Source organism: Onychostoma macrolepis, chromosome 06, assembly GCF_012432095.1.
Source record: "Onychostoma macrolepis isolate SWU-2019 chromosome 06, ASM1243209v1, whole genome shotgun sequence".
Classification (NCBI taxonomy): Eukaryota; Metazoa; Chordata; class Actinopteri; order Cypriniformes; family Cyprinidae; genus Onychostoma; species Onychostoma macrolepis.
Genome location: NC_081160.1, coordinates 26,415,116 through 26,427,207, shown reverse-complemented (window position 1 = coordinate 26,427,207; position 12,092 = coordinate 26,415,116). Strand labels below are relative to the sequence as shown.

General features: G+C 33.7%; 1 protein-coding gene across 5 annotated transcripts in view; it reads right to left on the bottom strand.

The window, feature by feature from the left end:
- The window catches only part of cntn4 (contactin 4), a 151,823-nt gene that overhangs the window by 81,070 nt on the left and 58,661 nt on the right, over nucleotides 1-12,092 (bottom strand). For all 5 annotated transcript variants that reach the window (XM_058779014.1, XM_058779009.1, XM_058779011.1 and 2 more), the window contains exon 4: nucleotides 9,408-9,583. In XM_058779014.1, coding sequence (XP_058634997.1) covers nucleotides 9,408-9,583 — 176 coding nt within the window. The remainder of the gene's footprint in view (nucleotides 1-9,407; nucleotides 9,584-12,092) is intronic.

Here is a 12,092-nt window from a genome sequence, read left to right as displayed (position 1 = left end):
ACACATTCAACATCTAAGGTACTGAATTAATTTGAGGCAGGAAAAAAAGAAAAGAATGTCTTTTTGGGTATATTTTGGATAGAGATAAAAGCCGGAGTGATTTGGAGAGGGGACATATGGTCGTCCACAGCGAGAGTGGGGCACACCAGGTTTGATCGCAGCCGGTTTTACCTTTATCGGGCTACTGACAATCCCAATCCTGATGTCACTATAGTTTTTTTGTCTGCCTTTTTTTTGGGGAAGGTTACAAGTGGTGCTCCCTGCTTCATAAACACACACTGAAAAGAGCAAAGAGACTATTGTTGTTTAAAGTACTCAGCGGGCTGTTTCCGTCAGGATAGCACACAGCTGAGGATTTTCAAAAAGAAAGTGAAATAGATAGAAAGGAAGAGTGGGGGGGGGGAGTACTTAAACAAATGCTTCTTTTAATATACACAGCTGAAACCATTCACTTTTTTATTTCCCCTGAAGAAACGTGGCATAAAAGCATCCCGCACCAGCCACTCACATGAAGGGACGGCTTTAAAAAGAATACACGCACACGCATCCCCATAAACAGTTGGGGCTGGGGGGGATCCAGATGGTATTCATTTAAACAGTTCAGGCTAAGGAAATGCAGTGTTATCAAATAAAAATGTGGTAAATACGCATTTAACACATTCAGGCATACTCTAAATCAGTGCTTGTCAACTGGTTTGGCTTCAGGACGCCAATTTTACACTAAACATCAAGTAGCACCCAAATCGTTTTGAACTGTTTAAAGTACACAACTGATCATGTACTTAAAATCATATGTGGATATTTACATTTACATTTAGTCATTTTATGAATATTACAGTTAACTAATAACATGCATAATGATAAACTTGACAAATTAATAATTTTGTAAATGCAGCAGCAAATATGCAAAAGAATAGGAGAACGTACAGACCTGCCACAACTAACCAGTTCAGAAGCACTGGTCTAAATGGTAACAAGGATAAGAAGTAAATTGTTTTCATAAAAAACAAATGTATGTGTGTTTGTGTGTGTGTTTTAAAATTTTTAATAAGTCATGTAGAGGATGTCATTAGAAGGTTTTCTTAGATTTATAGCCTCTGAGGATAATTGATTTTAGCAAATTGTGCCCAAAGCATAGTTAGGTTATTAAAAAAATAAAAATAAGTAAATAAAATATCATTTAAAATATTAAAATAATACACAATAAATAAATTGTGCTCAAAGTACAGCTTAGACAATTAAATAAAAACTAAATAAAATGTATGTAATGTAATGTAAAATGTAGAATAAAAAAAAAAAAAAAAAAAAAAAAAAATATATATATATATATATATATATATATATGTCACCCTGGACCACAAAACCAGTCTTAAGTGTAAATTTTTTGAAATTGAGATACATGATCTGAAAGCTGAATAAATAAGCTTTCCATTGATGTATGGTTTGTTCGGATCGGACAATATTTGGCCGAGATACAACTATTAGAATATCTGGAATCTGAGGGTGCAAAAAAATCAAAATTTTGAGAAAATCACCTTTAAAGTTGTCCAAATGAAGTTCTTAGCAATGCATATTACTAATCAAAAATTAAAGTTTTGATATATTTACGGTAAGAAATTTTCTAAATATCTTCATGGAACATGATCTTTACTTAATATCCTAATGATTTTTGGCATAAAATAAAAATGGATAATTTTGACCCATACAATGTATTTTTGGCTATTGCTACAAATATACCCCAGCGGCTTAAGACTGGTTTTGTGGTCCAGGGTCACATATATCAATAAATAAATTTTGTCCAAAGTACAGTTTAATGAATAAATAAACAAATAAAACTATTCAAACTTCAGAATGTCCTTGATAAACCCCAGAAATACTTCTTTTCCCAAATCAGCAGCAATTCAATTCCCTGATCAGCCATGGTGTTACAGTGTCAAACTGTTGCTATATTCCAATGGGGAATGTCTCAATTTTATTCATAAAAACTTTAATGGGAATTTATTTAATCTCAAATCACTAACAACATGTGTTTTTACCTGAATGACAGGCATGCATTTGGACTGAAAACGAAGACCTGATGCTGCCGTGATGCAATGTCCCATGAGCACTTTCCAATTCTGCAATTCATAACAGTTCGAAATGAAGAAAAACGACACCACTGAAGAACTTCCAGCTATGCAAAACTGATCTGATGGGATGTACAGTAATCTAAATGAACCTGACTATCAAGAGCCGCCACCGTGGGTGATTTGTAAATGCCAGCAAAACTTATCATAGTCCTAGTGAGCCGCCGTGTCTTTATAAAGACTGGTGATACATGTGACCCTCCCTCCACAGGAAGCAGATATAATACTCAAATCAGACTGGCAGAGGAACTCCAGCTGTTTTTCACTGTCAATTGGGACAGAATAAAAAGAAATCCCTCAAATGCTTGATTAACAGCTTCCTCTCTCCCTCTTTATTAGCGGTCGTATTTTTACTCCTGTGAATATTTCTCAGGGTAGGTTTAATTTTGAAAGTCAATTACTGTACAGATACATACCTTGAAATCTGAGCTACAAAAAGCTATTGAACCATTACAGGTCAGGAAAAAAGATAAATGTTTCATTTAACGTGAAAACCAGCAGTGGGGCATGTTGACACAATTCAATTTATTCTTGAGAAAAACACCAGTTTTACTATAGTATCTACACTATACCTGAACCAAATGTTATCATATATAAGTACAAAGGTGTAAAAACAATTTGCACTCAGAAATTGCTAGTAAATCTCACAAAAAAACAAACAAAAAAAAACAGCAAGTGACACTGAATTAAACATCCACATACACTACATCACTGGGTCCCATCATACAGGCACATGGATTCTCATACCATTGCTACGCTGATGACACACAGCTCTACCTCTCTTTTCAACCAGATGATCCAACGGTAACTGCAAGGATCTCAGGTTGCCTGGCGGACATCTCGGCATGGATGAAAGAACATCACCTGCAGCTCAACCTGGCAAAGACTGAGCTTCTTGTCCTCCCTGCCACTCCGACTCTACAGCATGACTTCACGATCCAGTTAGGTTCATCAACAATAACCCCATCAACTTCGGTCAGAAATCTTGGTGTAATCTTTGATGATCAGCTGACCTTCAAAGACCACATTACAAAACTGCTCGATCTTGCAGGTTTGCACTATATAACATCAGAAAGATCAGGCCCTTTCTGACAGAGCATGCTGCACAACTTCTTGTCCAGGCCCTTGTCATTTCTAGGCTGGACTATTGCAATGCTCTTCTGGCTGGACTTCCGTCTAATACAGTCAAACCTCTACAAATGATTCAGAATGCAGCGGCACGACTGGTCTTCAACGAGCCCAAAAGAGCCCATGTTACACCTCTCTTTATCTCCCTGCACTGGCTACCAATCACGGCTCGCATCAAGTTCAAGACACTGATGCTTGCATATAGAACAACCACTGGCTCAGCACCCGTTTACTTGCACTCTCTATTAACAAACTACATCCCCTCCAGAAATCTGAGATCTGCTAGTGAGCGACGCCTCGTGATACCATCACAGAGGCGCAAAATCACTCTCTAGATCATTCTCATTCACCATTCCTGGCTGGTGGAACGATCTTCCCACCTCTATCCGGAATGCTGGATCCCTGTCAATCTTCAAGCAACAACTGAAAACTCATCTCTTTCGACAGCACTTGACTTCATCCTAAACTTAAAAAAAAAAAAAAAAAAAAAAAAAAATTCTTTACTTATTCCTTCCTTTGGTAGTTTGTATTTATTTGAACAATGTCTGAGACTTGGTGTTGCAAGCACTTCGTATGTCTGATTGCCTCTTCAAGATTAATCGCTCGATGTATTCCCCAATTGTAAGTCGCTTTGGATAAAAGCGTCTGCTAAATGACTAAATGTAAATGTAAATGTAAATGTAAACATGAAAGCTTGAAGTAGAAAGAAATAGTATTTTCTTCTAAAACATACTCTAATAATCAGTTTAATTTACAAAAAAAAAAATTATTTCCATGTATTATTGACTATTTAATGAATTCACAATAATTATGAAACACAAAACGATTAATAAAAACAGCAAAAATGTAAAAGGCAGCACAAAAAAAATATCAAACCACTGTTTCAGCCAATGAAATGTCAATTTGCCTCAATATAAACATATTGAACACAGTTCAGCCACCATTATATATAGTAGTTCATCATTGCTTTAATGTATAACGCTATGGTTTAGTGAAGTTCCCTTTTTCTTCGAAAGAAAATGATATTGGATTTCTTATACGATTAATAACATTCGCATTCACAAAAACAAGCCTAATTAAGTCAATTTTGGTCAAAACTAGACGTTCGAAACTACTTCTATAGACAAAAACAAGTATTTGTGACTCCAAACCTCACTTTTACTGAGATTCTGAGCCCTTGTGACAACTAGACCTGGTATCTTGACTATATATAGTAGGTAATGTCTTCAGTATTCACTTACCCATCAAATAACATCAGTTGAACTGCAAAATATTCTTTCAACCTGTCACCACAATGTTCAACATGCTGTTAACTCTGCAGTTTAATTTCTTACAAAGTCAAAAAGAACTTTAATTGTTATTGCCCATTAAGAGCGAGATCTTTTTCAGGACCCAAATATGAAAATGAGAAGATGGTACATATGTGAAATACGATTAAGACGCAGCACACAGCCTTGTCTATCAGTGGCATTTTAATTAAAAACATTCTGCAATTCCCCAGAATGCAATTACTGCTTTAGGGATTGGTGCATCGACACTGACAATTTTTCTCATTTCCTATGCATCTACTGACAACCCTTTCAATATCTGCCTAATTCATCCAGTCCTATTCAGAGAGAATGAAAAAAAAAACCATTTTATCACATCCAATGAAAGTCTCTTTTATAACCTGTACTTTTGATAATTTGAAAGCACACAAAGGCACTGTAACAAGCTTACACCAAAGTAACCATAAATGTATTTTCACACATTAAGTGATTTTCAACAGTCAGTTATTTGAAAAGAAAAGGCAGAGGTGTTTAGAGACAAATACATTCTAAGAGATGCAAACTACTTCACGAGCCACCTATTATTTCTAAAGCTAGTCCTGACAGAAGGCTGCTAAAAATCTGCATGAATAAAAACCACACTTGAGCAAATTGTATAAAATTATAAAAAGACAAATCAATCCAATGAAATGGCTTCATTAATGTTGTTTTCTTTCCTGTGTTAATGCATTTCTTATTGAAACAGGAATTAAAAACAGCCGAAGGGACTGATTTCATAAGTAAAACCTTTCTTTTTTTTTTCCATATAGAAATGTTTTTAATGATAACTTCAATGTATTATTAAAAGAACCACTAAGAAGTCTAAATTTCAGGTTAAGGAATGATCTATACTTACTGTATTTAGAAACCAGAAGTGTGATTTCAAATGTATTTAAAAAAGTGTTTAATTGCCAAATTTGTGGTCATGAAGTATATTACACATAATCCTAAAACAGATTTTTCAGAGAAATGTTAAGAGCAAATGCTGTAACTGAGTTAGTCTATCAACACTCTGAAACTACGTAAAATTCTATATATTTTAATATATTGTAGCAAAGTGTAAATAAATAACTAGTAGTCAAGTGTTTTATTATAGATATTTATATTTTTTCACAGTATATATATTAGGGGAACTTACCGTTAACCATTTAACAGTTTTTTACTGTAGCATTTTCACAGTTTTTTACCGTTAAAATCACGGTCTTTTTTTACAGTGTATGTGGAATTATGCAATCAGCTTTAGCTGCACCTCTAGTTACTCTGTTTTCAATAGATTTAAATTGAATAAAATCAACCAGAGGAGGAGGAGCTAAACCATGCATGATCTTATAATGCCTATATATTTCAATTAAAATCGGCGTACGCCACCTATGTTAATACGATTATGCTTGCTGCGATTATGAGCTTAATCGCATTATTTAGATCGAAGTATTGCCTTTACATGAGGTAAAGTTTGCAATATTGCCAAATCTCATTATAATCGCATTAAGAGGGTCCATGTAAACACACTCACTAAGTAATATGAGAAAGAATCATAGAATGAAAATATACCTTTGCAGCCTCATTTGATAAAGAGTTTCTAATAAACTGAAAATTAACAAAATTGAATTTGACCTTTTTACATACCTTTTTTATATGCGTTTTAAAACCAAGACATGAGTCCAAATGAACCCCTAAGTATTTATATTCTGAAACAACCTGTAATCTCTCTCCTGAAATGAAAATATCTAGTTTTATATCAATACTATGTCCTTTAGAAAAGAACATACAAGCTGTTTTTGACACGTTTAATTTCAGATAACACTGATTGAGCCAGGATATGATTTTTGCCAGAACATCTGTCAACTTATTTGCAACCTCTTCTGCATTTTTACCATGCGTGAAAATGACTGTATCGTCAGCATACATTATGATATTACATTGTTGACACACCATGAGTAAATCATTAATACACATGCTAAAGAGAATTGGCCCCAATATAGACCCTTGTGGAACACCAGTTGAAAGGCATAGTGAATTGGATTTATAATTATCAATTTTTACTACCTGAGAACAGAAAGAGAGATAAGATTCAATTAAATTTACAGATTTTGTCGAAAAATTAAATTTGAGTAATTTATGTAAAAGAATATTTCCATGAAAAACGTCAGGTATAATGTTTAGCTTTTTTTAGGGAGCATTTTTAGAGAAAAATTTAAATATACCTGTTAGTACAAGAGGAGTCTATAATATTTGTAATTCATTTTTAAAACATAGATTTCAAATGTTTGTTAATTTGGTCAGTTTTTAGGCTCGCATATAAATGACTTCAAAGCTTATACATACCAACTTCCACAAACCTTGAATTTTCAACATCTTCCTTAATCTACTTTACAGTATTAAAACATCTGATGAATTCAAGTTGGAAATGTGGCTTCTCGACTTCACCTTTATGCATTCTCATGCACAACGTGGTCGCCTACAAATTCTCCCGCATTAGATACCAAATTAGAAAATATCCCATCTAATAACATCAGCTGCCCTTTAAATTATTCTCTTGAACCTGCACCACTCCATCATGCAGCGGAGTTAATTAAGCTATAGAGAGAGTAATAAAGAAGATGGATGTGGAGCAGTCAGAGACACGTGCCCCCACCACACGACAACAACTGAAGCCTAGTAAGGTCAGAGACCAGCGATTGATGGATCTGTCAGCCAATCGTCTTACGATGACAGCGGACTTCCTCCCCGCAGAATTGGATTGTTCCTGCCATATAGTGCCATCGTCTTCAGGCAGTGGTCTTGCTGGGAATGAGGTGAATCAGAATTCATTTGGAAAAGTCTGTTTGTCATTTGCTATCAGTGCATGCAAAAACGGGTCAGCCAATCAGAGTCCTGCTAAAGAGAAATTCTGTAGTTTCACCAAAACACTTTCATTTCTAAATCGGTCTGGGCAATAAAGCAATAGCAATAATTATTTCCATACAATTTTCCTTAATGAAATTATAACAAAAGTATAATATATTGTTTTTGCACTATGCAAATTTGTGATGCACCAAAATTTTGGTAACCGGAAATTTTGGTCCGAAGCAGCAATTTTTTGGCAGAAATAGTTTTGTAGGGCTGAAATCATTGAAATTATCATCTTGTGCACAAAAATACTTTACTACCAGTTAAACTGTAGCACAAAATAAACAAGAATGAACATCAGAAGGTCTGTTGAAACAGTATAACTTACTGAAATGTATCATGTCTCACATAATCACTCAATCAATGTTTCAAATAAGGAAGGACGTCAATAAAACAAACAAAAAAGCCATTAAATGACTATTAATCTGATAGTCAACTAGAAAAAATGCTAAAAATTAACATTTTTATAAATATATGCACTATATTACATATTCATTATATTTTTACTTAACCTGTTGTCTTCATTTTTTAATGTACGTTTGAAAAAAATATCTGTCATGAAAATAAGTTTTTATTACAGCTTGTATCACATTTTTATTCACCTGTTTGGCAAGTGTTTGCCACTTTCTGGCAATAAAGATCAACTATCTAGTTTCTGCAACTTTCACTCAGTAGCAAAAATGTGGCTTTAAACGCAAAAGAAATAAATACATGACATAATATGATAATCATTGATAATGACAGATATGTAAAACATGATAATTTTTTAGGGCCTGTCCTATTTCTAAATGTAGAAAATTGTCAAAATTATGCATATTAACTTGCCAATGTATAACCAAATATAATAAAATTGACTGATAATAAAAGATGTGATATATTTAACAAAAGAGAAAAATGTCTTATTCATTAGCAATAGCCTCGTTTCTAAAATAGCATACTAGCGTAAGTGTGCAGTATACTGCCGTGTAAATTTGTTTTTTTCCCATAGTATATGAAAAAGTATTTATTATAAAAACATTATTTCAAACAGTGCCATTCCAATTCAAAGAAAAAGGAGTGTAAAATTGACAAAATCTATACAAATTCAAATATAAAATTGACAAAATCTATACAAATTCAAATATAAAATTTGAATTTTATCCACAGCATTTTGCCATTGTAAGGCATAGTCATATGCTGCATTACTGTCACATGTTACACTTGCTATGTTGCATGTAAATGCAGTGGAATTCAATTATTGGCTTGGAAATAAAATCTTTCTTAAGCATGTTTTAAATTCCAAGTTAAAGTGAAAATTGCTTAACATCTGGCAATATAATCCAGTCGAGAAAACAAATTGTAAAAAGTATGTATTATTACTATTATTTATTATATTTATTACTGATTTATTCTTATTAAAATAAAACTAAATTATATATTTAAAAAAATAAAAATAAAAAAATAAATTCACATACTGTGTCCAGTGCCCACTGAAGAAATGATGCGCTTAGTATGGTAGTACGCTATTTGGAACATAGCCTCAGTCTCATTATTTTATATGCTAGATAAAGCTTTTTTTGTGGTGTGTGGAAAGGGTGGAGCTTAAACCAATTAGCTGGCAGTAGTCTCTTTCAAAACAGCCATAACAAGGAGCGCAAGGCCTGAATGTGTTTCACTGAATCTCCTTTTTTGATATCTCATTATCAGCCCATATAAATGACGACTGCATGACTGAATCTGGCCCCTGAACAACCTGTGCGTATGTGAGATACAGACAGAGTGAGAGAGAAACAAGAACGAGAGAGAGTGAGAAAGAAACCAGGCTCTCCTCAGGGAAAACATTTCCATTTTGATCATGTTATCAGCGAGGAGAACAAGGGCCAGCGTACCAGTGTGTGCCATCAGGTCTGCAATGTCCTGTTTGTTTGGGCCTGATGTGTGCTGCTGTGGTTTGATCAGAGATCAGAATGTGACTTACAGGCAAAGGTTAGGCTGGCCTCCCTGCTGACAATAGTCCCGAAGGAGTTGGAAGCAAGGCACTGGTACGTCCCAGTGTCCTCGTCTTTATTGAGATGGTTGATGCGAAGGTTGCCTCCAGAGAGGCTGTGATGGGAGCCGGGTTTAGGGTTGAGCAGGCTGCCATTTAGCTTCCACCTACAACACAAAGGAGTTCACAGTTCAGGGATTTCAATATGAACTCATACATTTCTCATCATGACCTTCCATGACCTAAATGTCATAACAAAGCTTATGTTGTAGCTGTATTCGCTTATTCTCAAAAATAAGAGCATATATGAAAAAAAAGAAAAAATAAGTTAAATAAGTTAAAAGAAATTAATACTTTTATTCAGAAGGAACCCATTAAATTGATCAAAAGTCACAATAAAGACATGTATGATGTTTCCACAAAAATATTGAGAAGAACAACTGTTTTCAACATTGAGGATATTAATAAAAGCTTCTTAAAGCACCAAATCAATATATTAGAATGATTTCTGAAGAATCATGTGATGCTGAAGACTGAAGTAATGGCTGCTGAAAATACAGATTTTTCATAGGAATAAACTAATTTTTAAAATATATTAAAATAGAAAAAGAGTTATTTAAAATTTTAACAATATTTGAAAATATTACTTTTTTAAACTGTATTTTGATTAAATAATTGCTGCCTTGGTGAGCATATGTTTTTATATTATTTTTTATGTTCTTCTAATTTTAGTACAAACATCTGAGACAAAGTTGATACTTAAAATATTCCTCAATTCAAATTCTTTCAAGTCCCCTGAAGTATGAAAAATAAACATTTGAGCAATAAAAATCACTTTAAATATTGAGTTATGAATATATTATTCATATTATACATATACCTATTATATATTATATACATGTTTTCTTTTTATTTATTATACAATTAATAAAAAGCAAAAAAAAAAAAGGGCCTCTAACACCTAGCTTGCACTATTGTTTTTCTATTCTATCTGTTTTCAATTTATTTATTAAATAATAAAAAAAAAAAATCCTTGCTACGTGTACTGCGTTAAGCTAACTGAGTCTTGTCATAGCACTTGCATATCATTGCTCTTTTGCTGATTTTGATTGCTTCCATTGTCCTCATTTGTAAATCGCTTTGGATAAAAGCGTCTGCTAAATGATTAAGTGTAAATGTAAATGTAAATATAAAGTGGCTATAAAAACTATTTGGACACTTAAGCCACTCTTAAAAAGGATCATTTATTTTAAAGACATAACACTTTAATTTAACAAAAAATAATTTACAAAAACAGAAATATTGTTGAGATAAGTTTTTGGGACAACTATATAATATTGAATGAACATACTGAATGTATTTCTGAGTAGTTCATTAGCAAATTCATTTATACACTTTGTAAAATACAGAATAAAACGTAAAACAAAAAATAAGAAGAAAAATAAGAAGTAATACAGAAAATCTTCAGGGTTACAAACATTGCAGTCAATCTCATCTAATAAAGTTTTATAAGAAAACACATCGCCGGAAGCAGGGTGGAATTGGTGTTACCAATTGTTTTGCACAACTATTGAGTGTCATCAGACCATTGGGTACAAATCTGGGCTGTTAAAACAAAACCTCCAAGTGTGATCCCACATAAAGAGAACCAGTGAACTGTGTTGAGTTACTAAGATCCACAATTATTAGACTCCAGAGTAAAGCACTTAGTACACTACACTAACTCCAAAGGGATTGTCCTTGCAATTAGTGCACTGTAAAGTGCTTTGCATAAAAAGTGTCTGCTAAATGAAAAGCAACCAGCTGTAGTCCTGATAAATTTATAAGCCTGTTTCCCCCCCCCCCCCCCATACCAAGATTAATGCCCAGAATGGCACGGCTTGTGACCATCCATCTTGTTGAACACAAAGTCATACAGCATCAAATGTGAGCTTTATCTTGGCAGAGCAACAATCAAAACTAATATTTGCAGTGAGCACCCCCATATTCTATAGCATGCAGTGTGATTACTACAGGAATTTACTGAGATTACTGAGGGATAGAATTCATTTAAGTTATCATCGGATTCTCCTACCTTTCAAACAGTCTTATTAAAACAAACAAGCTGCCAAATCAATACAAATACTCACATATAAAGCAGACTTTGAAATATCGCTGTCTTTTCATCATTAACAGTGGTATGGGATGATGACTGCATTTCGTTCATGAGGTTATATGTGTGTGTTATGAGAGTTGAAAATGAAATTGTGATATAGGTTTAATATTGTTTCAATAAACAATAACTTCTCTTAAAACCTCCCATTGCAGCATCTTTACTCCCCATTTTAAGAACCCATAAAATATGTTAAACAGATTTTCCTAAACATGTTGACATATCAAAGGCCTTATCCTTTTTTTTAGCCAATATCAAATCACTACATCATTGCCAGACTGCTTACAACCAGATTTACGTCTGTAATGTGATGGGACATATTTTTGAGTGAAACAGGATGTTTAAAAAGTAGGGTGTGAGATGATTTCATCCATCAGTAATTGACTAAATCGTGAAAAGTGGTCTCTTGGTGGAGAGGGGTTGAAATCTAAAGCTTGGTGACAGCAGCTCAAAATTTTAAACAGAAATTTTGAAAACTAACTACTATTTTACCTTTGGAATAACACGCACAGCTGAATCATTTA